Here is a 26,712-nt window from a genome sequence, read left to right as displayed (position 1 = left end):
CTTCCTCATACTCAGATCTATATCTCACAAAATAGTCCTCACAAAGACACCACGGTGTTGTCTAACTACCACAGTTGTTTGTATTTTGTTTTCATTAATAAGAATTATGTCACAAGATAGGATAATATGACATGACGAAGAAAGCACATGTACGTACATGGAAACTTACGCACTTGTCTCCGTATACAATGTATTAAAATGAAAAAAAAAATCACAATTTGTTCTTCACAATATGCAAATTCAAACGAAGTAGCAGCAATGTTTTGAATAAGCAGTAAGCAGACTATTTCCCGTTATGAAACGAGTTTTCTGTGTACCAAAAACATTAAACATCAAACGTATCTTTTACTTTACCAGGTTTAACGAAATCGTGTGCAAATTTCAACAAAGTAGGGTACAGCTTCAGTTTCTTTGTATGTAATGGCATTATGACAAGTATAAATAAAGAAGTATAGTGGTTAAGATTTTCGTTTCACGTTTCTCCATAACCGCGCTTATATGTCACTGAAAATTCACAACACTAACCAACTTCTGAAATGGTGAAAGTATCGCGATGAATACCAACGAATACATCTGCAATAGACAGTACATACATTCCAACCTGTTGTAAGCCTACGATTTGAACCATTACTTTTGTTTATTTACATGTTTAATTAATCAATTTTCGTGACAAGGATATTTTTTGATATCAGGGACTTTAGGAAATAACTTTAACTTCCGGTGTATACTTTACTTGCATATATGGTGTGCACGTATATAGTACATGCATGTGTGCCGTCTTTTGTAGTTCTGTAAAGTGGCTTGGGAATTGAAATTTCGTAATTTATGAAAGACTGGCAAATTATCACAAAAGGATACATGGTGAGAAGAGTACAATAGATACAATACGTAGCCAGAGACGTATATAGAGAATTCTGGTCACCGTCTTAAAATATCAGCTGTAAAAAGGGCAAACCTTGCGAGCTACTTTTGTCTTTCTGTCGAGTTCTGTATGATAAAAATGAATATTTGATATGGTAGCTTCCCCTAGTTCCACCGTGCGGCGCACTAGTCAACTCACTTTTGGAATAAAATTAAATAGAAGAAAACAATATTACATACGTTATTTGTTTGGAACTAAAATCAGCCTTATTTAGAGTCTGATAAAAATGGTTTACCCACACGTCACTTAGCGCTCATAAGATGTCGTGACAAATTCTGTACAACGTTCTTAAAATTGTTATTATTTTAATTTCCTGGTGATAGGAAATTCTGTTTTCGTTTTTTCATACAATAAATGTAGACTATTAAATAAAGATATATCTTTCCTGGGAAACAATAGAAGCCAATCAAATGTGTGAAACGTGCGTTTAAAGGGAAATAACTCCCGATAATTTGGGTGCTAAGTTCTACTGAAGCCGTTTGTAATTATTAACATGTTGAAAGACGAACAGAAAGGACATAAAGGACAATAACAACTTCTGCTTAGAAACAATGATGCATTGATATAAGCCAATATATATTCAAATATATAATTTCAAAATCCAAATTAGTTTAATATTTTATTAAGGATTAATAATGATATCATAAAGAAGGCAACTTATATTACTAGTACATAGTCCAAAATGATGAGTGTTTGACAAGTGTCCCCTCCAGAATGTGATTGGTCTTGACTTACTCGACAAAGCTCATTGATCAGTATTGCTACACACATAGGACATGTGGCTTGGTTGGATCAGTTGATATTTAGATTCATTCAGATGTTGTGTTTAGGTATGTCAATCGTATATAGGACACTAGAACAATAAATCCTCACTAGATGTTAATTATTGCTACATAGATAATGATCCATCTCAGACAGATTTATTACTGTTCCATCACCCTTCCTCCTCTACCTGTTCTGATCTCCCAGTTACTGACCTTTGTTTTCACTCTGTCAGTACATGGTAAAGCGATAAGCTTGACAGCAGATAGAGGCTGAAAATGTCCCCTCTGGATCCATTTTTTTAAATCTATTTAATATTTCATAAAATCAATCAATATTTAAGATTTCAGACTTTGTTTTAAAAACAAGAATTGTTTTAATCTTCTGTATTTTACCATGCGTAGATATTTTGCTTGTGTTTTGTTTATTACTTGTTACACATATTTGCTTGTAAATTAGCTCTACAGAGCAAATGTTTACTATCTGTATGTAAATTAGCTCTACAGAGCAAATGTTTTCTATCTGTATGTAAATTAGCTCTACAGAGCTAATGTTTTCTATCTGTATGTAAATTAGCTCTACAGAGCAAATGTTTTCTATCTGTATGTAAATTAGCTCTACAGAGCTAATGTTTTTTATCTGTATGTAAATTAGCTCTACAGAGTTAACGTTTTTTATCTGTATGTAAATTAGCTCTACAGAGCAAATGTTTTTTATCTGTATGTAAATTAGCTCTACAGAGCTAATGTTTTTTATCTGTATGTAAATTAGCTCTACAGAGCTAATGTTTTCTATCTGTATGTAAATTAGCTCTACAGAGCTAATGTTTTCTATCTGTATGTAAACGATTGCCAAAATATAAATCTTATATCTGGTACTCCCCTTGCCTGCTACTCCATTCCATGCAGGAAATACTGAACGAATGTCACAATAGAAAAACCACAAACACAGGGCAGTATTTATCTTCAGAGTAAGTAAAAAAAATTCACAGTAATACATACACACATGCTATACAACATCAACTTCCACAGGTAGGGCAAAAACATGCAAGTATATACATATCAAATAATTAATACTCTGTGTTTGTGTTATCCTAGTAGCAACAGTGCCGTGTAGTCCAGTACTAACAGCAAAAACAATGTATTTATTGTACATACATATTTCAAGATAGCTTAGGATGCTTCATAAATGTAACCATTGAGCAGGGATTGGTGTACACATATTATCTGTCCTTGCAATAAGTGAACTTTTTATAATATAGTATAATACTGAAATAAGTAAGTATGTTATTGGAAAGATGTCAAAAGGAAAAGGTAATCACCTCACCGAATGTACGCGGCTACAACCATATGAAAATTGATTCAGGCTATTAACTAGGCAATATCTGTGTCAAAATATAAATATTATTGCCAATGACCTTTACTTGAAACACACATAACAAAATACTTTGTTATATCTATACCATTTATTCTCTATAATTTTCTAAAATAAAAAACATCAGTAATTCCAAATAATGCCCAAGAACAATGGCTACTGGTCAACATTTTGATGTTGATTGCTTAAGTCACAGCTCATTAATGTTCATGCTGTTCAGTACTTTCCGGTCGTTACTCAACAATTTCCACCATTAAGCAGTACTACAAAATCCTGTTGTTGTTGGAAATTTATTTCAGAATTGAAATTGTTGGAATGATGTGATCTTATTATCTAAAATGATAGAAAATGATTAGTTTTCTTAAATATCAACGGTAGAAGGTACAACAAAACATCTGTAGACTGGATTTTTGGTCAAACTCAGTTAATAAAATGTTTAGTAATTCACTGTGAAAAAAAAACAAACAAGAAAATACCAAACAAAAACAAGCACAAATGATAGTTTAACAATTTATTTACAACAAAGTTTATCTCATACAGATGTAATCAGTTCATTTACGTCAAATTTGAAGACAAAGTTACTTCCCTTTAACAGAGCATAAATATATCATTGTATATGGAACTCTGAAGCCCTTTAGAAGAAGACCTAGTGGAAGTTTATCTCAAAATTTCATCCAACATACACAAGCAGTTTTCAACCTTAACATAATATAATAACTGGTCTTTTCTCTACTTTTGAATGAAAAGCCTAGATATCACAAATTTGTTTAACGAAATTTACCCAAATCTTATAGACGGTGTATATTATTTTACAGTTATACTATTACTTCAAGCAGACCAAAGCATAAAAAAACTCATCAAATGATTTTGAAATATAATTAATTGCTTTAACATGGACAGACAGACATTCTTTATTTCCTCCTTTTGAAGACACCTATTCAGAGTTTTCAGTACAATAAAACCAAACTAACTCCTTTATGATAGGAAATATATTTGTAAATATAATGAATCAAAACCTGTAGTTTTGGGATCATGTTTACAACTTGTTTAACTTTTATTTTTTGAAAATGATTTTCATGCCTTCAATAACAAGTCAGAAAAAATCAAACAGAACACATCCATTTAAATAAATGATCTGGAGAACTATTAAAACCTTTCATGAAAGGTCAGAAATGTGAAAAACATACATAGTTTCTTTTGCTTCATGTTTTATCCACTGTTAGAAGTAGAATCAACTGATATTGTATTTCCATATACAGTAAAATCCATGAATGATTTACTGTGATAAATTTTTAATTGAAATATGTGTACTTCCTAAAAGCTGAAAAATGATGTCAGATGCCCATTGAAAAGGGTAGGAACACTTGTGAAATCTCACATTTGGTAGAGACACTTCACTAAACAAAATCTTTTGAAAGCATTTTTTCTTTGTGTGGCTTCTGCGCTATTGTGAAAGGATTTTGTTAATTTTGAACTTTTTGCATTCGTTAGAGTTATTCCCCCTTCAGCAATGGCATTTTAGTCAATTGACATGGACCTATTTGGCATAATCCGGTTGAAATGGTTCAGTTGGACTGGAATCATTCCACTAAACTGGAACACACAAGTACCAAATGTTGTTGGACCTGATGTATGTAAAGCTCAAACTACAAAGTGTCATTGTTTCCTGTCAAGCATAAAGCATTTAGCAAAAATTATGATACCATCTTTCTTCCTTATACGTTACAGATAACGCTTCTGGAAATATGCAAGTACACTAATTCTGAAAACTATTAATATTCAGCAAGTTAGTTTCGGATAGGTACAGCTGGACCCCTCAATTTGTACCTTGCGTGTTTCTTGCAGGTTCAACTGCTAAAGCCAAAGCAATCATGGACTGATCAGGAAAAAATAGTTCTTCATATACATGTGAAATTTTAATGTAAAATGGGACGTGAAAAACAAAAGTGGTCTTCACATTCATTGGCTTAACACATTTCTACAACAAGAAATATACTGGATAGTTTGCAAATCTGATTGCAATATATTGTTTGGAATTAGCTCACTCAAACAAAATGCACCAGGAACCAAAGAAAAAAGTTCATTGAAATGTAATTAAAAACCACAACAGTAAACATCACTCACACATCTATTCATCAGTCATTCTTACACATGTTCTTCAAATTCAGGAACATTTATATCTACCATCTTCCATTACAGTTACACCTGTAATTTAGAATACAACATACAAGTCTGTAGTTGAATACCGTCTCTAGTTGCATGGTATTGTCTATACCATGAGTATTTTTGTTCAGGATCATCACACTTTGCCGAGCGCAATCTTTGTCTTCTGGTGTTCACATCTCTAAAAGTGGTTTTGATTACATTTCACAAAGTCTTTTATTCCTTTATTTTTTTCTTCTGTGCCATTGGTACTATTGATTGTTCCATATTTTGACCCGGTAACTGCTCAGCACTTTAAGAACTCACTTTTCTTTTGATGCCATATGTCTCATCAATAAGCTTGTCAACTTTTCCAATTTCTTAACATCCTGTGCATGTTCTGTACGATATTGTAAACACTGAAACAGAAAATGTTGATTAAGCAGACAATAATAGATTATGTCTAATAACAAATACCCTAATAAGAACTTAAACTATGTTAATAAAACTTCTGGATACAATGCTTAAGTTGCTACAAATTCATTAGACTCTTCAATCTAATGTAGAATGTTGATCGTGATATACTTTTTGTTTTGTTGTATATCAATATGAAATGTGATGGAGAATACTGGTGTTGTTACTCATTAGTTTCTTTAATAAAATCTACTCTGTGTTTAAACATTGATTATGTTTAGAGTCAAGTGAAATACTTACTACAGAGTCATCTGTCACCTTGACATTGATTTTCCCATCACAATGTCTGTACTTGATCGTATATCGGCACTAAAACATGAACAAATATATGAACAACAACAATATGGTTAACTTATAGAAATAGTACAACTAAAACATTAAGAAAGTGACGTGTTAGGTGAACATATTTATGATTTTGTGTTACGTTTTCCTCAATTAACAAGGAAAATAATTTTACTTATTTCAATTCAACAGATCCGAGGGTTAAATAACAGAATTTACATTTAACAAGTAACATTAGTGACATATTTATGTAGTTGAAGTTTGTAAGCATCTACACATGCCAAATTTCACCATGTTTTCTTTCGTCAGTTTTGCGGAGGTTTAGTGAAAAGGAAATATCAAATAATTCTCTAAATGCGCACCGAACTCAAAAGTATTTCTTTATGGCTTTATACCCTACTGAACGCAAATGCCATATTGCACCATAACACGAGTTTAAATATGTCATTGTTGAATTGGATTATGTCAACTTATACGGCAGTATTCTTACTTTTGATGGGTCATTTAAATAAAGACGCTCTGCAGCCTTTGAGAACTCTTCCCACGATGTCATAAATGTCATTTTGAGCTTCCCTTTCAATCGTTTACCGGTATATGCAACGTGTTGGCAAAAGAGAAGTCTTCACCGGAAGTGCATAAATGATAACAATGATACGGAGATAATGTAACTTCCGGTAAATTTCATCGTAGATTAACTCATTTTTTCGTTTATCTGGAGACTATTTAGTCATTTTTATATTTTTTATGTGTTTATACTTTGCGAATAAGAAGAGATTACCTAATCACGTAAAGTCTTTTTTCCAAAACATATTATTAATCCCATAATTCTCCCATGTCAATAATGGCGTTACTTTTGTGACAAGGAAGATGGGGTTATGCGGAAACAAGCTTATATGAAACGAGAAAACACATACAGCATATCATCTTCTGTTCATCGGTGTATACAAAACCCTTAGTAATTCTTGACATCTGAGCACAAAGAAGACGGTTTAATTAACCAACAATGAGGTAAGTTTATGTAACGCTTCAAACATCATCTTGAAAGATGAACCCACCAGCTGCAGTCCAACTGTCTGAAATCACCAAGCATTATCGTGTTTGGTATACTTGTTGTAATATACATTGAATTGGAAATGGAAAGCATATACTATCTTGATTTTCAAAAAATATGTATGCAGTTGTCATTTAATTCAAGTAGTTAGAGGGCAGTGATGCAGTAAGTGTGCTCATGGTCCAATACACAAACTACTGTGCAATACACATCTGACAGCATGGAGTTCACGTTAATTCATATAACAGTATCTTTATACATGAAAATGCTTTAGTTTGTTGTATGATTGTTTCAGGTTATATGAAATATAATATTAGTTATATTTTGGTACTTATTAATTTAAAGTATGTGTACATGATAATATAGCTATCTCGTCTTTTCAAGTAACTGTCTGTGGAAGTCTGATAAGGTGTTAAATGATATTCATTTATAATCAGTGAGTAGGAAGTAAATCATGTTCCGTTTTACAGCTTTGACCTTTTGTAGTAGTCCAGCTGTATAAATTGTCTGATTTTAGGTTTTTAAATTTTGATACTGGACATCAATTTTTGATTAATGTTATATTTTTAATATGTGTATGGTCCATAGTTACTATCAGGTACTTGTTACTGATGACTTTTGTCTTCGCTAACATAAAGATGTCCTCCACAAAATGACGTTTACCAGTATATGATACATTATGTGTGCAAAATACAGATCATACAATATAATATTAGGTAAGTTAATATGTATTGTTTATGGAGAATGGTAGTAACCAGCAGCTACCACATGGGGACCTCACCATAATATAGCCTAATAATCCTGGCAAATAAATACAAATCAGTTCAACATCTATACTGGCCAGAAGAAAGGTTGATCAGAAATAAAAACATATTCATGGTCAGTATATTTTAACTTTGCTAAAGAACATCATTGTCTTTCAATAGAAACTTTAAGATGTTGAAATGAATTATTTAACTTATTTATAAGATCATTAAATATAATGACCAGATAGAGCATATTTAATAATTACTATGTTATGTTTTGAAGAATGCATAGGTTCATAAATACAGTGTATTTCACTACTGTATGATACTGAATACTGCTACAAACTTGTCAAAATATATATTACTCATTACATGAAAGAGGAAGTCTGTGTACTCGACATGTATTGTAAGAGCTAGAACACAATTGCATAGTGTATCACTGTTAAGTTATCACTGTGTTAAGTGGTTTCAGCGTCTATCTTCAGGTTACATATACTTATATGTGATTTGTTTTATAGTTGCGGAAATTATCATTATTGTGGCTAAAAACAAAAGGAATTATTAGAAATATAACCTAATAGAAAGACACAGTGCTATAATTTGGTTTAGTGTTGCTTCATGTCCTATTAACAGCCAGGGTCATTTAAGGACATTTCAGGGTTGGGTGGTGGACGAAAGCCAGAGCTTCCGGTGAAAAAACCACCGACCTGTGGCAAGTACCTGACAACTGCCCTACATAGACCTTAAACCTGCCACCCCAGAGGTTAAGAGCTTGTGATAAAGATGGTTCACTTGGCCACTGAGACCCATCACAATGCTGTAATCTGAATATATAATTTATCCATTAATGTTATTTAGAACAAAAAGCTGGTAGAAAATATTATTTCAGGATTACATCTTCATACCAACCTTAGGAGGACTGAAGCCCTTCCATTAATGTTTGTGAGTGTACTGTAAAGGACATGGATCAGTTAACTCCCTTGATTCAAAGCCAGGGGAAAAATACCACCAACTGATTGTAGTAACTCTACCTTTCTTTAGATATTGTTGTACATGTTGAAGCCTTGAACTTGGTATCAATGAAAATGAAACAACAGCATCTAGATTCATGACAATGCATTTTTGTTTCGTTTTTCTCTGAGATAAGATCAGAAAAAATGACATTCAATCATGTCATCCTTGATGCCTTCCATTTACCAGGTCCCAGATGCAGATTTAAATCCTGCTAATAGATTGTTTGTTGGATTTACTGCCTCTTGAAGAGCCAGCTCTATTTGAGTTCTCCTTGTAGTAGTTGGTGGTTACATTTACCTGACATGCCTCCAGAGCAATTGGTGTATGAGAGTAAAGTGACTTATGCAAAGATAGAACTGCATCAGTAAAGATGTCCGTTTTTTGGCTTTTTAGAAACACAAATCTTAACATCAAAATGCATACATCAGATCTTCACCTATTGTTTGGTACTTTCAGGGTAAAATTGTGTTGTTATGTATGTCCTTAAGAAGCCTGAAGTAGGATGAAACTGTTTGATAAACCAATACTGGATAACCCAGCTTTTTCACCAATTGTGATTGATCTCTACTGAACAATTAGACTTATCCATCAATTGCCCTGCATACCTGCTGGTATCCATATGAGGTGTCTAGAGACCCATTGTCAACCTCCGAAGTCAATCCAGTTTTGGCTTTATTCCCTTCACCCCAACTCTTTTGTCAGTCAGGGGACAGAACCCCATGTATAACCTCTTTTACTAAAGAGAAGACTCAGCACAACACCATTTGTGGTAAGAAAAGTAGGGGAGAAAGTGGTAGCTTTGGTAGTACATTGAAAAGAAAATTATGATTTATACCAGATTTTTCAAAAGATGAAGCTAACTTATTGTTATTCCTTTCCTCAAGCAGACAGCAGAAAGCAAATCACAAGGGGATTTCTAGATCTGCATACTTCTGTGATCATGCATAGATTAAATGCTAGTATACATGTACCTGTATACAATGTTTCCTATTTCCCAACATGCAGGTCATATGGTCAGACTGGTGTGACAGCTGGTGTAAAACTGTCATTATTCAATTACCACACAAACACATACTATATCTATATATTTGTTGCATAAATATTAACATTCTCTTAGTAAATGTGTATCATTCAATAGATCAGAAGATAAAAATTCTATTATCAGTTATAATTAGATCAATGATGAGGAAACAGATGTACACTTATCAAGTGTCTTAATCTCTTATTTTATTGTCCTGTTGAATTCACAGTTGATATATATAATCTTTTACAGTAAAACCTAGAAAATAATTGTGCATTATCTGGGTACTAAGTTTTTGAGCTGTTGACAGGAGGCCCTTATCCTAACTGAAATTAGCTGATAAGTAATAAAGCATACATACTCTACAGGTTGCATTGGAAACTTCAGTGCAAAATTTGTATGTAGTATTTTCTATGGGTGTTACCCTTGTCGATTGATAATCTTATTCAATTGTTATGTAATGTCACATGTGACTGATGATAATAGTTTTTAGTGGTATATCCACAATAAACCATCAACACTTTTTTCATTTGCATACAGTATAAATCTAGCCAGGTGATGATTCTTTATGATGGTAGTGACCTCGATTGACCTCAGGGCTCTCGATCTGCCAGATTTGGGGCCCATGTTCGGCCCCATTCCCAATGCAAAATAATATCTTTTTTCCCAATTTAGACCCCAAGTTTTCCCAATTCCAACGCCGCTATTTTTCCCAATTCTAAGGGCCCCGGGCCCCAGTCCCAAAATGGGGTGTGAGAGCCCTGGACCTAGACATATTATGAAAATGATTCCAGTAACGTTGGTGAGACCTCTAAACTTTAGTAAAATTTCATTTGGTTTTCAATGTTTCTGGTATTATGTGTAACAAAGTTAGTTTATTTATTGAATTATACACACAATACTTGCATTAGAATTATCATATTCTTATTTGACTTGTTTCAATCTATATGAATAAGAACAAGGATAACCTCGCTGTGAAATTTGTACTGGTATATTGATATTACTGCAGTCATTTTACAAATATCTTTTACAATATCAAACACACAATGTCACCTTTGATGTTATTGTATACCGACAGTTTTGAACAAATAGTTTTACTTTAAGGATTGATGCATGTAAGTAATTTTTGCCATATACGATTCACCATGAAGACTGTTAGGAAGTTCAAGTCAAACGGAGCAAAATTCAAACCTTTTATTAAGTACAATTCCATAAATTTGCTGTTTACTTTTTTCGAAATAAAACTGAAAGGCTCCATCCTAAATTTCTGATATTTGATGTCAATATTGTAAAATACATACTCATAAACTTCCATTTGGATTAATAATCATGTGTTGCCGATCTCTTTGCTGAAAGAAAAGAGCTTAAATACCTAGCATTAATACTTCGTAAGATCAGAAAAGAGGTCATTATTTATTTCCATACCTCTGCTAGGAATCGAACCTGGGACCCCTGACTTGCTAGTCTGACGCTCAACTCAGCTTAAGAGAAGTTCTCTCCAGCTGAGTGGTATATTACAGCTAGTATTTTACTAGGGTTACATACTCCCTCCTCCAGGAAATAACTCGTCCTCAAGTTTCCAGGGGTTACAGCGATGCTGGTGAGGCATGGCTAAGCACTATTCCCGGGTCCCTTTATGGGCACCAATGTAACAGAGGTCATTATTTATTTCAATGCCTCTGCTAGGAATCGAACCCAGAACCCCTGACTTACTAGTCTGATGCTCAACCAATCGTGTTAAAGAGAAGTTCTCTCTAGCCGAGTGGTATATTGCAGCTAGTATTTTACCAGGGTTACATACAGAGTCAGGTCATTTAGCACTTCATTCAGCTACAGCTGATCTCTGAATTCAGGATGAAATAGCAGAATGGACCTTTTGCTGTTTATGAAAAATGGTGACCTAATGACCTATGTGATATGGTATGCTATAGGTTGTTCGAAAATTAGAGATGGACAAGTGTTAGTGTATCAGTAATTTTAGGTTATCATGTGAAATATATCTGGTATATGACCTTTACAGAGACAAATAAAAAAAACCCCAGCATTTTTCATCCCTCCACGACCGATATCTTCATTTACTCATATAGGCTGTGAAATATCTCTATTAGTTTGATCCAATCCTTCGCCTGTAAATTCAAATCAATCAAACTGTTTTTCCTTTCACCTTTTTCAAATATTCAATCTCTATTAAAACTTAATGAATTGAAAAAAATAACGAAAAAGGAAAGATCATCTGACAAGATTGAAACCATTTTGACAGAAAAAATAGATTTGTTGATGTAAACGTGCTCTTGTGTTGTGTACAGTATCATGACATTTACAGTAATGTACATAATGATCATAATTGTCACAGTTTTTGCAATATCATCATGATAATTTCAATGCTTTGAAGTCATTAAGAGGAAATTGAGTCAATAGGACTTTTTTTAATTATACATTGTACAGATGAACATGTATATCAGCTAGTCTATGTAATACACTTATAAGATGACGGTTAAAATCTGTGGACAGGAAGGAAACATACACTTCTGTAACATGTATTTTTGAAAATAATTTAATGTTGGATAAATGGTGATGTAGTGAAGATAATTTGACCTTTCACTTTTAACTTTGGATGAAACTGATTAGGTCCTAAAAAGTAACTATGTGAATATGCTTTGTCAATGCCAAATGACTGGAAAATTTGATATAGTTTAATTAAAGATGTCTCCCCCCCCCCCCCCCCCCCCCCCACCCACCCCACACTCTCTCATAAAAAAAACAAATAAAAAACAAAAAAAAAGAAGGTCAAGCTAAATTCTAAAAGTTTTGAATGGAACATAATCTAATGTACAGTACTTGTTTTTTTATTTGTTGCTGGTAGACTCCATCAATATGAATGGTATCGAAACATAGTGTGATACATGTGTTTTTGATAATGATAAAAATGTGATGCCAAGTAAAATGTTTTGGTTCTGAATTACTGCTGTGGCTGACCTGACCTGGCTGAGATTGTCTAGCCAAATACCAGGGTAATGAGGCATGGTACAGCTTCTACAATATTAGCTGATGTGGCTTGAAATATTCCCAACTGAACATAACCTGCCTCCTCCCGTTATACCATATATACTGTAGGTTCCATGTATGCCCTATATACTGTAGGTCCCATGTATACCGTATATACTGTGGGTCCCATGTATACCCTATATACTGTAGGTCCCATGTATACCGTATATACTGTAGGTCCCATGTATACCCTATATACTGTAGGTCCCATGTATACCCTATATACTGTAGGTCCCATGTATACAGTATATACTGTAGGTCCCATGTATACCCTATATACTGTAGGTCCCATGTATACCGTATATACTGTAGGTCCAATGTATACCGTATATACTGTAGGTCCCATGTATACCCTATATACTGTAGGTCCCATGTATACCGTATATACTGTAGGTCCCATGTATACCGTATATACTGTAGGTCCCATGTATACCCTATATACTGTAGGTCCAATGTATACCGTATATACTGTAGGTCCCATGTATACCCTATATACTGTAGGTCCCATGTATACCCTATATACTGTAGGTCCCATGTATACCCTGTATACTGTAGGTCCCATGTATACCGTATATACTGTAGGTCCCATGTATACCCTGTATACTGTAGGTCCCATGTATACCCTGTATACTGTAGGTCCCATGTATACCGTATATACTGTAGGTCCCATGTATACCCTATATACTGTAGGTCCCATGTATACGCTATATACTGTAGGTCCCATGTATACCGTATATACTGTAGGTCCCATGTATACCGTATATACTGTAGGTCCCATGTATACCATATATACTGTAGGTCCCATGTATACCGTATATACTGTAGGTCCCATGTATACCCTATATACTGTAGGTCCCATGTATACCGTATATACTGTAGGTCCCATGTATACCCTATATACTGTAGGTCCCATGTATACCCTATATACTGTAGGTCCCATGTATACCGTATATATTGTAGGTCCCATGTATACCGTATATACTGTAGGTCCCATGTATACCGTATATACTGTAGGTCCCATGTATACCCTATATACTGTAGGTCCAATGTATACCGTATATACTGTAGGTCCCATGTATACCGTATATACTGTAGGTCCCATGTATACCCTATATACTGTAGGTCCCATGTATACCCTATATACTGTAGGTCCCATGTATACCGTATATACTGTAGGTCCCATGTATACCGTATATACTGTAGGTCCCATGTATACCGTATATACTGTAGGTCCCATGTATACCGTATATACTGTAGGTCCCATGTATACCGTATATACTGTAGGTCCCATGTATACCGTATATACTGTAGGTCCCATGTATACCGTATATACTGTAGGTCCCATGTATACCGTATATACTGTAGGTCCCATGTATACCGTATATACTGTAGGTCCCATGTATATATATATATACTGTAGGTCCCATGTATACCGTATATACTGTAGGTCCCATGTATACCGTATATACTGTAGGTCCCATGTATACCGTATATACTGTAGGTCCCATGTATACCCTATATACTGTAGGTCCCATGTATACCGTATATACTGTAGGTCCCATGTATACCGTATATACTGTAGGTCCCATGTATACCGTATATACTGTAGGTCCCATGTATACCGTATATACTGTAGGTCCCATGTATACCGTATATACTGTAGGTCCCATGTATACCGTATATACTGTAGGTCCCATGTATACCGTATATACTGTAGGTCCCATGTATACCGTATATACTGTAGGTCCCATGTATACCCTATATACTGTAGGTCCCATGTATACCGTATATACTGTAGGTCCCATGTATACCGTATATACTGTAGGTCCCATGTATACCCTATATACTGTAGGTCCCATGTATACCCTATATACTGTAGGTCCCATGTATACCGTATATACTGTAGGTCCCATGTATACCGTATATACTGTAGGTCCCATGTATACCATATATACTGTAGGTCCCATGTATACGCTATATACTGTAGGTCCCATGTATACCGTATATACTGTAGGTCCCATGTATACCCTATATACTGTAGGTCCCATGTATACCGTATATACTGTAGGTCCCATGTATACCCTATATACTGTAGGTCCCATGTATACCGTATATACTGTAGGTCCCATGTATACCGTATATACTGTAGGTCCCATGTATACCCTATATACTGTAGGTCCCATGTATACCGTATATACTGTAGGTCCCATGTATACCCTATATACTGTAGGTCCCATGTTATCCTATCTTGGATAAAGTAAGGTGATACTGCCAGTCCAATTAGTGCTAAACCTTTTGTAATAAGCCAAAATGGACTACATGCATGTTTATAGGTACACATTAGATTAGCAGATATGTTTACTCTTGACCAAAGGGGTCTGCTCGACTCATTACTGCTATTTTTATACAAAGAGGCTTTTTGTGAATCTTATTCCTGAAACTTGATGTCAAAATCTTTAGTAGAAAAAATAAGATATATATTTTCAATAAGAGTACAATGATATTTAAACCTTTCCTATAACGACAGATATATATTCAGATTATATATATTGTCATATCATAAAGTATATAAGATAATTTTAAATACTGATATTAGGTAATTTTATGTAGATAAGTTGTAGAGATCAGTTGACCAGTTGCATTAATTACCTGTATTTTTGAATCAATATTTACACGGATAGTTGGAAAATCCAACTAACAAATATTTAGTAAATGTCCTGTTTGTTTTGTATTGGTCTTGCCTAATCAGTGAAACATTTGTTTTTGAAATCATGGACTTATCATTGATTTGATATTCTGGGCATGCTGATAGGTTTGTGTATGTGTTACAGCTATACATACATACAGCATCAGTTTCAGGCGAAGTTGTCGTCAGAAATTACATAATTCTGATATACTGGAATCCCTATTGAAAAATAATAAGAAATCTGTTTTAGTGTGATTAGCTGAATGCTTGGATGATCTTACATTTGTTGTGTGTTTGGACTGGTGTAGTGTTTCCTAGTGTAGAGGCCAGTGAAGTGAAATTGACACAGCTCTGAGGGGGTTTGGGAAACTGGATCAATGTGGTAAGGTAATTGCCACATGGCAGAAGTAGTGCATCAGGACCAGGGTAAGCTAGTCTGTCGCTACTGGGTCGAGGAGGAATATCGGGGAGGGAAACACTAACTGCTACCCTATGAATGATCGATGATGGAGTATTATGACTATGGTGTGGATTCCAATAATTGTAGTATTGAGGAAGAGGATATCTATACATCTCCATATGGGTAAGTGCCTTGCTGATTGGCTAATTGTCTCCGTGGTGATAAGCGTGTAATTACATTGCCATTGTGCCACAGCGGTGATTATTGGTCCAGTACATGACAACGTGGACCAACTGTGTAGTGTGCGTGGAAATTGAATAACAAAATGGTCTTGTGTGTCAGAAGTAAAATAAAAACTCATCTACAAATAGTCGCCGTAGCATCCTTAACACACATTTATTGAGGGTTACTATTGTGCCATGTGCAATGTCGGAGCTTGTCAAACTTTCATTTCTATTTTGTGTACCTCTGCTGCTACGATTCGGTGTCGAGGGAAATGATCACAAATGCGTTTGTAGTGGAGATAATGTCACAGCTTATTAATAGCAGACTTCACTTACCAATTTAGATCTGGGTTATTTGTGCTCTTTCATTAATTATGATTTTGTGTATACATACGATATTACCTTAAACATCATATTTCTATAAATGACATATATTTACATGTAAGTTTTAAAGTGTATGTACACCAACCTCCAGGTCTTAGGTATATGTATATATTGTACATGGAAATCTGGATGTTCCAAGTCAGGCCAAAGAAATATCTAAATATTCAGATCAGTCGTATTGATTGTTAAAGTATGAGTTGAAAACAAATATAGTTTTTTAGTCAAGTGATGTTATGAATACTTCGCTATTTAATTTTAAATTTTTGAAAATACTCTAGTATTTTAGATGACTTGTGACAATATGAACTACGAACACTGGGTTTACAATATTTTTGATAGAATTTAAAAAAAAAACGTAATGAAGAAGCAGACTTACACGAAATCCTTTGTTTGTTTGATTTATATCCCAATCTCTCTAGTTTCTTTTCGTTTTGTTAAGTGATATATCTTTTTAAAGGAAAAAGAAAAATCAGGAGTAACTATGAAATAGGTTTTTTTCCACAGATGTTCACCCTGCTTTTTACTCGATTTGATAAATTGAACAATGTTTTTACTGTTTGGAGATATATCAACTAAATGTATCAACATTGTGATCAGAATCAAGGTGAATGTATTGCGTGTTATTTCACCACGGGTAATATTTTCTCACGATTTCCCGATTTATTCCCTCTGTACCAAGTGTGAAGTGGATTCCTTCTCTATCATTAAATCTGGTTAGCACTGTATCCCATGCCTGGTGCTGATTCATGGTTCTGAAGTACAAATAATTTTTAAAGTCTGGTTATGTGGCCCCCTTACCTCCTCCCCTCTCCAGTTATCTTTCCCTGCGGCTGTTGGTAACCCTATCCCTGCCTCAGCTGTCCCAACCAGTACTATGTAGGCCTTCAACAAGTGTGAGACAGATTAAGAAAACATTCACATGTTTTAAATTCAATCATTAAGTGATCAAATGTTTTCTGTAGGTGTTGTAGTGTGTTGTATCACTTGTATGTGTGATTTGTTCCATTTGTCTGCTGCTAGTGATGATATGGCACAGAAATTAGGTCCTTGTGTAGTCTGATTTAGCTTTAACACCTCTTGGAGCAACCTGGCCCAGTCTACTCAGAGTCAGTTTACACAGGTACAATGTATAGGACACTGGCCATGACTGGGGCTGTTAATGAAATCTTGAAATATATTGTTTTGGAGATCAGAGTGACTGACTGCCTTTTCCTTTATATTAGATCAAGACTGGAGTTTTACATTTGGAATCTAAATTACCAGTGGATGATATACTTGCATAACAAATTTCTTTGTAAAACAGATACTTTTCTAGTCTGTATCATTTCGGTTTGAAGTAAACAGTGTTATTTGCAATGGTTCTTGATCACTTCCTTGTTGGTTGTCTGGTTCTATTGCTGTATTAATTGCCTCTGTTCAGAAATTTACAATCATTTTAATTAACTTTTTCTCTACCTGGGAAATAAGCCAGATGCAGCCATAGCAATACCCTCTTTATCTGCATGAACTGCCAATGTCTGTGTTTGTGTTTGAAAAGAAAATTGTTATCATTGTTATAACCTCAAAGGGCAAAGTCTGTCCTCACGTTGAATGATGAAATAACTGGTGAGTGATTAGATAAAAAGTCAGTAATTAGGATGTTATTAATGATATAGTCTATTTTCTGTTTAAATATTGGGAATTGGGAATGCACACCAATATAAAGACATGGCATGTTGAGAAGAAAACTTTTCAATTTAAAAAGGATTTTTTTTCATAATGCCATTTTATCCACCAGTAGCATGGTAAACTGTCAGAGTGGTTACACTATCAACAAAATGTCTGGCTATCTGTCTGTCATTTTTTTTTTTAAGATTTTAAATTCATATCTAATTGTTTTCAATTATATATATAAACAAGAGGAACAATAGGCCTGCATTGCTCACCTGATATTCAGTGTTCGTCAAAAATAGGATCTGTTTATCTTGGACTTTTGGTTTGATTTTAAAGATTTTTGTTGCATGACTTGTAAGCTAACATTGCTTTTGAACTTTTCTTAGATGGTGCACTTCCTATATGGAAGTTATAGATGTGATGTGAGATAGATAGGAGTCTGACTGATTATAGAGTACAGTACAAGAAGGGACCACTATGTAAGCTTCCTGTGATATGTTGGTTTACTCACCAAGGAACAGCTGCATATACTACCATCTCTTATACATGCTTTTGCCATTAGAGTCAGACCACATTCCTTCTGCTAGCTTAAACAGTTTTGAAATTAAAGTGAACCATGACCTGCAGTGAACTTAAGGGCGATGACTCAGGTGTCGACTGTTTATTGAGGTTACACTGTTGGCTGTCTGCATCTCATAAAATATGTTAGACATTGTCCCTACTTATTATCATATAATTACTGATTATGGTTTAATTGGATTTAACAGGTCAGCTGATCCTTCGCATTAATTAGCTACAGAACTGCCTGTAATATTATAATGGTATAAGCTTGGTTACATCTGGTGTACAAATTAATCTGGTATGCCAAAGTCATGAATAAATGTATCCATGTTATATAGGTCACTTTCATTTTAATTTAATGTGAATAGGAAATAATATCTGTTTAATTCTGACATTTCTATTTTTGTATCAAGTTTGTTGATATGCTATACTTCCTTGACTAATGAATGTTTTTCACTTTATGTTGAAAACTTGTTTTTTAATCTTTTATCTCTTTAGTGGATTTTACTTTCCCTTCTTTGTGGCCTTTCTGCAGACAAGAGAAGGTTGTTAGTATTGCTATGCTTTATTGTACAAGTTTAACTGCCAGAGGGACCCTCATTTGTGTCGTTTATTAATACTATTTTTGAATATGCTGAGGCTGAATAGACAGCAGATGCTTTAAACAACAGCAAGAAAATATGAAACTGCAACATGTGACATTTAATGATTATGAAATTCAATACATGTTTAACATCTACCAGGTATAAACTAAAACCATATGTCATTAAAAATGAACTCATGTCCAACCATTTGTTCTTTGACGTTTTAATCTATCAAGCTTTGCCCTTTAACAGGGCGCCATTACATTGAATCAAATAAACAAGCAAATTCAAATTTTGTAACATTGGATCAAAATTCATTAATTCTATCAAAGAAATTTGAAGTCTGTACAGAAATTTGTAAGATATCTATTTGATGTGTTGAAGAGTTGTGTGTAGATATCTTTTTGATGTGTTAACGAGTTTTAAGTGTAGATATCTATTTGAGGTGTTGACGAGTTCTATGTGTAGATATCTATTTGATGTGTTGACGCGTTCTGTGTGTAGATATCTATTTGACGTGTTGACAAATTCTGTGTGTAGATATCTATTTGACGTGTTGACGAGTTATGTGTGTAGATATCTATTTGACGTGTTGACGAGTTCTGTGTGTAGATATCTATTTGACGTGTTGACGAGTTCTGTGTGTAGATATCTATTTGACGAGTTCTGTGTGTAGATATCTATTTGATGTGTTGACGAGTTCTGTGTGTAGATATCTATTTGACGTGTTGACGAGTTCTGTGTGTAGATATCTATTTGATGTGTTGACGAGTTATTTGTGTAGATATCTATGTGATGTGTTGATGAGTTATGTGTGTAGATATCTATTTGATGTGTTGACGAGTTCTGTGTGTAGATATCTATTTGATGTGTTGACGAGTTCTGTGTGTAGATATCTATTTGATGTGTTGACGAGTTCTGTGTGTAGATATCTATTTGATGTGTTGACGAGTTCTGTGTGTGGATATCTATTTGACGTGTTGACGAGTTCTGTGTTTAGATATCTATTTGACGTGTTGACGAGTTCTGTGTGTAGATATCTATTTGACGTGTTGACGAGTTCTGTGTGTAGATATCTATTTGACGTGTTGACGAGTTCTATGTGTAGATATCTATTTGATGTGTTGACGAGTTCTATATGTAGATATCTATTTGATGTGTTGACGAGTTCTATGTGTAGATATCTATTTGATTAGTTCTATTTGTACAGAAAACTGACCCTTCAAGATGATATTTGTGTTGTACAGAGCTAGGTATGGTAGAACAATTGTATCATAAACAGTTACTATCACGATTCTAAAATATCTAAAATCAAAGACGAGTCAAATCAACTTTTATTGATGGGATCTTAGCTTCCATAAAAATAAATTGTCATGTGGATTCTGTCATCTAACCTGCGAGAGCCATGGATTGTATTACTTTTATAGATACAGGTAGACTATGTACCTCCCAAGGTTATATACAGTGGTAAGTGATAGAAACTCTCCATTGTTTTCTAGTTTCTGCAAAATGGCTATAAAGCAAGTGAAATCTTGATTTACAAGTGAATGCTGTCGTTGGTGCTAGAAGCTCTGCCCACTTTGTAATTTCCTCAGGTAAATGACAGTATCAATCATGGTCTTAAAGTCTTCAGTATTGGAAATCCATTTGTGGAAACCCAATAAGTTTGTGTAAATAGGCTAGTTTTGATTGTCAGGTACCAAACTTAGCAATGATTGGAGGATGCTGATCAATATGAGACCAGCTAGTCTAGATCAGGACTCTCAAGGGATTAGTTTATGTCAAGATTACCCCAAGGTTTTTTTCTCATGTCATGTGAATGGCCATTAGAAATTCCTTCCTTTCAAAACTAGCCATCTCAGTACTTTTTCATTCTTACTTTCCATCTCCATTCCTTTCTCATTCTGACTTTCCATTTCTAGCTCCTTTCTTATTTTGATTTGTCAAACTTCTTCATCCAGATTATGCCATCAACTTGAGCTCTCCATGTTTCTCTTCTAGACTAGCTATCATCCCATCTTAAACCAGACTAGCCATCAAATGCATCTCAAGCTTCCTCCTCATCCAGATCAACTAGCCATTATCTCAAGATCCTTTCTCATCAATCCAGACAATCCATGTGGAGCTTGTTGAGCTCTGTTATCCAGACTATAACGATGTAAGGGACCACATTCACATTGGTAATGGTTAAGTTGTCTGATCGCCTTTATCACAGCCTGTTCAAGTGCATAAATAAAAGATAAGGCATAGATTTACATATCTCTACTCAAACCTGTATAGCTGTTTTGCTTCATTTTTTATTCAGATTTCCATAATCATCTTTTATGAGTTTTTGGTGAATTCTCTTGTCAAAGTAGTGGAAACCTTGCATTATTCATAAAACGTTTTATAATTGGAACAGAGATAGTAAAATTTCAATAGGATTTTGTGAAACATCTTTGTAGGCACAACAGAGGTATATAACAGTAAGCATTATTAAGCAGTATTTAAGGAAATGCAAACATTTTCTCATACAACTACCTTCGATTAACTTTGTTGTGGTTCTACATATTGGGATCGGTTTAAGGAGAAGTCTGCTTCAACAAACACTGGATATATACCTTGAGTGGAATGTGGTATAGGAGATATAGTCTATAGATACTGTTGGATCTGTTTTGGATATGTATACAACATGTATACAAGAGTTTTGTCGCTGCAAACTGCTTCATTCATCTTTCATCAACAGATTTATGTAAATGAATGAGAAAGTGCAGTTGACATACTGTATACATTTTCGATTTTTCAGTTAATTTTTGTCACTTGATATTCATCAACATCATGTAAGAAGAAGGATGATGCAGTTAAACAATTAGATTATTGACGTATGTATGATGCCTTTCTGCCATGTCACAGAGCAATTTAGACATTTTCTAGCCAGTCACCGTGTGTGGTGCATTGCGATGCTATGTGAACCCTCATCGACTGAAATCAAAGGCAATTGGCTTGAATCAGTATTGATTTTTCCATTTTCCCACGGCGAGTTATATGTTAACTGCCGGTAATTTACAAATAAAGTTCTTTTTCTATTAAAAGCATGAACAAATAATTTAAGTGAACATAATATGGTTTAATCATTGTTTGGTTTGATTTGGTAGATTTTATTACTCTCTTTTGAGCACATTGCAGAAAAGTACTGTGCACATTTCATAATACACTTTACTGCTTAGTTCATTGCTTAATCTTTCCTGCCAAATTTTTGTTTTTAAAATGATTACATGATCTTTTTTTCAGTTTCAGCCATTCGAGATCTGTTAGGCTGAAAATTAAAATTGTCACAAAATTCTGATAGCTGTACAGATTTTGATAGGCACAATGTGTTTGAAGAGTGACCACAGACACCATCACATTGTCACATAGCAAGAATGCAATTATTTTAGTCGCTTTATTAAATTATAGAAACTTTTATATTTTAGTCACAAAAGCAAATTTGAACCTTTTTGCCTCAACTGTTCAATGAAAACTTGTAGGCTTTGGAAAATTAAAGTTGAGGTTAGATGAGGACAAGGTTTACATTTACATGTATCCGGTATAGTCATTCACTGTGAAAGCAGGACTGTGGTACAGTATGATCTAGGTTTCAGGATCCTGGTACCAGGTAACTTTCTCTCTGGTAAACAGATGGAGTTGTCACACAAACATTTCTATTGTTTTAGTGTTAGACACAATATCAAATTCCACCTGCTTTTATTGAGAAATACAGTAGTCATCTGTAAACAAATTTGTTTTACTGTACCTGTAAATTAACTGGACAAACTAGTCCTTATGATGTCACTACAGGTGATGAAATGATATATAGTGCTGAATGTCCGCAGGCAACTAGATTGACGGACGACTTGGAGCAAGTCAAGCCATTGATGTACGTCAGCTCATTGGTGTGTTTTGGTCCAGGTAGGAGTGAAAACCATCGCCTTAGCGTGAGATCACCGTCAACTTTCGTCACTGGGTACATCGTTTGTCATATACTGCCCCAATATGAACTTAAGTTAGTAGCCTGTAGGTAGAGATTGTACCAGATATCCGTAGATGGCAGTATATGTTTAAATCATCTTCAAATTTAAGTTATTTGTGTTATGTAACTGACGCACATGTACGTCTTTAACCTTGCCAAGTACTACGTTTGACAAGTATATATGAATGTGTGATAGGTGGCCAAGCCATTTCAGCGAGTGGATTACACGATACCTGACAATTATGGTTCTAATGAATCGCAGAGGATCACCTAACATGGAGGACATGTAAGATTTACCATATACCATATTAGTTCTGGCTACCTCTTCGAACAACACACTGTACTGGAGATACTTTGCTTGTCATTCAAAGCAACTAGGGGGAAATGTCTGGCCCAAAGACACCACCACTTCAGCACATTTTGTGTTGAAATGATAGATCATAGATCAAGAGGTGCTGAGAAATATCATTACAGATGATTGTTTCAGGTTCAGACTGGCTAAAGTGGGAGATCTAGAGGGAGTCGTTTATCAATTCTTGACTCGGAAGCTGAAAATATCTTGACCCTTCATGCAGTGGGCTGATTGATGGATGTTGAAGGAAGTCCTTGAAATTCCTCTGAAATGTTAAAGCTATCAGTGTTCAGCCATCGGTACATGTTGATTATACATATGTAACCAGGATATAGTGTTGAAACTTGTCTGTAATTTTTTGTGGTTTTGTTGCTCATGTTGTAGGGTTTTTCTGGAGTAATAGAACACATTACATTTGTTGTTTTTGAAGATAAGACATGGTCTGGTAGCCCCTAGCAACAAAGGTATTAATTGGACCAGTAAGACGAGGATAACCTTTATAGAGTGCACATGCTTTACATTCTGGTGAAGGAAATGTTGTATAGTGTTATCAGATCTTTAAGTTGGTTCTGTGTGGTAATAGTAACCTTCTGGTTTTGGAATGGTCTGTTTTACTTAATTAGTCGGTTTCCGTTTTTCTTGAATTAGTGAAAGCCTGAAATTTTCTGGGATGATGTGTTTTGTAATTGCACGCTCTCAGCAAAGAAGAATATGTTTTGTTCTTTTCATTAGTGTTTTTGTTTTTATAGAAAAACATGCTTTCATCATGATTTAATCACTTCATGTAAACATAACAGACTCCTCAGTCTGTTATAAAAGATTCCTGTGGGACATGCATTTAACAACATTACCCCATATTCTTCAAATCACTTGAGTGTTTTCCAAACTAAAACCACCACAAAATGTATAAAGAATTTTATTGATATATATGTATACCCTACTTGTTTTCTATGATAAAAATGATTTTCACATCTATATCAAATATCTCCATAAATTGCATTCAGTCATCGAGTTAAATTGTGCATGACCTTTCACTAGTCATCACTAAATTTTGGTGTACTCTAAAGCTTACATGCAGTAAGGTATACAGTGATGATATAAGTGGTATATGCTTTTTATAGATGTTTTCCAGACAAATTTTTATTGGGAAATGATAAACACGACAAACAAGTTCATAGAATGCAATAAATTCATAGTAATGTTTGTCATTTATATGTATCAATATTTAGATTTGGTCGGTGACTAGTGATTGTATATGTATACAGAGATGACATCATGGTCCCTATGTAAGGTAACATGATATAATCTCCCTCAACTTACCCCCCCCCCCTCCCACTCTAACCCCTCCAACCCCCACCCTCGTTTATCTGTAGGACCCCTGTACAGCATGCACTTAGAATAAAACATATGATAATATTGACAATGACTTCCAACATCATGTGTGGAATTGTTTTTTAATTTGCATTTATATATGAGGTAGTATAATTATCTAACTGAAAATGAGTCATAATTATCAAATGCACATGTTGACTACTTATGCTAAGCCTTATGTATACTATAGTATTTAACTTCTGTTGGTTGTTATAAGAACATGTACTGCAGAGATACAATTGTTTCTTTTGAATAACTTCATAGTTTTCAATTGAATATTGTCTAGACATGAAATTTTTTAGATAAAATTAAACCTTTTTGGGATGTAGTATCATTTTAATGTTATTCTTTTTTTTTAAATTGAAGTTTCCTTTATGCAAGCTAACAGTTCTAACATCATTAAGCTGAGTTATGGTTGTATGTGTGCCATGTAAATTGCTGTCCATCATCATCATGATATGTTATAAAAAAAATGCATAGTCAGCTTCACAAGGATGTTTTTAATGTAGCTCTATGACATTAAAAAATACATATTTAAGGGGGAAAGGTATGAAATTCCAATGATTTTTGATTACATTTTGATTGATACATGAAGTTATCAATAGAAAATTGATGGTGTGTATATAAACAACCAGCTGATAAGTTGACCAGAAAGTAAATAGAGACCTGGGTACCTTGTTATCTTCCCTGGTTGATTATCATTGGTGATAGATATAAACAGTCCTTGCCAAGTGTTATGGTCAACTGGTCAGCCGGTCAGCCGTGGTTGGATAGCTCCAGGGCACATCAGTCTTTATGTGGTGTTTGTTAATAATACCTTGTAATGGTTGGATTGTCATTAGGAATTTTTCATGCTCCGTTGACTTTTGACACAAGACCGTGGTAACATTCCCGTAACAGTTGCAAGTGTCTATTTACCTGGTTTTACCATTGCCACCACTACTGTATATGAATGGGTGTATACCTGTGACGTTTAGGTGTTGTCTTACACCAATGTCATCATTTGACCCTGACTTAGTGTTGATGACTTCAATCAGAATTTCCTAAGAGCAACAGGAATATGAAGTCCCCGAACAGAAAAAGTGCTTACAGGTATAGTGATATAAGTGAATTTTGGAATTATTGAAATCTTGTGAAAATGTGAAATGTTTTATAATAAGGTGTTAATGAGTGTTCTGATTGTATAAAGGTGTGGGTGGTGTAGGTTTCAGTTGTAGGCTAGCAATTTGTCTCATTTCACAGGCAAGAAGGAAAGTGAATGCTTCAACACAGAACAGATTACTGTGGTGTACTTCTGTGAATGTGGAAACTAATTATATATACTTCAGAATCCTCTTCCACAGGTACATCTCCCAAAGTCTAGACGGCTAGACTTTGATAAATACTCTAGCAGAAATGCTACAGGGAAGAAGATGTGGATCCAATAACACAATACTTGGATGTTTACGATATGCTGCTGACAAGGGAGATAACTATACTCATTGCGTCAACTTAGATTAAACAGACTTTTTTACACGCTGAGTTGAAGTTGGATTTGGGGCGTAGATTATAAGCAGTTGACTGTGCTGATGGGAAAAGATGTATGAAAACTGATGAGGCTTAATTGTGTTTAGGAATGTAGAATTACTCACCCGGAATGTAAACACAGAATTTTATAGTTTGAACTTGATCAGTTT

The 26,712-nt window shown here is 34.6% G+C and overlaps 2 protein-coding genes across 4 annotated transcripts in view; one reads left to right on the top strand and one right to left on the bottom strand.

Annotated features, from left to right (window-relative positions):
- Positions 1-3,554: 3,554 nt before the first annotated feature.
- Positions 3,555-6,570, bottom strand: LOC132543516 (signal recognition particle 9 kDa protein-like). The gene is made up of 3 exons (XM_060207028.1): positions 6,447-6,570; positions 5,915-5,983; positions 3,555-5,619 (listed from the first exon to the last, which is right to left on the bottom strand). The coding sequence occupies exons 1-3, from the start codon at positions 6,516-6,518 to the stop codon at positions 5,524-5,526; spliced, it is 237 nt and encodes a 78-aa protein (XP_060063011.1). The 5' UTR covers positions 6,519-6,570; the 3' UTR covers positions 3,555-5,523.
- A 265-nt stretch (positions 6,571-6,835) lies between these two features.
- LOC132543507 (vasodilator-stimulated phosphoprotein-like) overlaps positions 6,836-26,712 on the top strand; it is a 43,648-nt gene continuing 23,771 nt past the window's right edge. For 2 of the 3 annotated variants that reach the window (XM_060207017.1, XM_060207016.1), the window contains exon 1: positions 15,988-16,102. In XM_060207017.1, the coding sequence (XP_060063000.1) occupies positions 16,023-16,102 (80 nt within the window). In that variant the 5' untranslated portion in view covers positions 15,988-16,022. Of the gene's footprint in view, positions 6,965-15,987; positions 16,103-26,712 lie in introns of those variants that run through there. The other variant, XM_060207018.1, reaches the window with a different exon arrangement.

This window comes from Ylistrum balloti, unplaced genomic scaffold (genome assembly GCF_031769215.1).
Source record: "Ylistrum balloti isolate Yb309-2 unplaced genomic scaffold, AGI_CSIRO_Ybal_v1 Utg369758, whole genome shotgun sequence".
NCBI lineage: Eukaryota > Metazoa > Mollusca > Bivalvia > Pectinida > Pectinidae > Ylistrum > Ylistrum balloti.
Note: the sequence above shows the minus strand (reverse complement) of the source record. Positions and strands in the feature narration are given on the sequence as shown.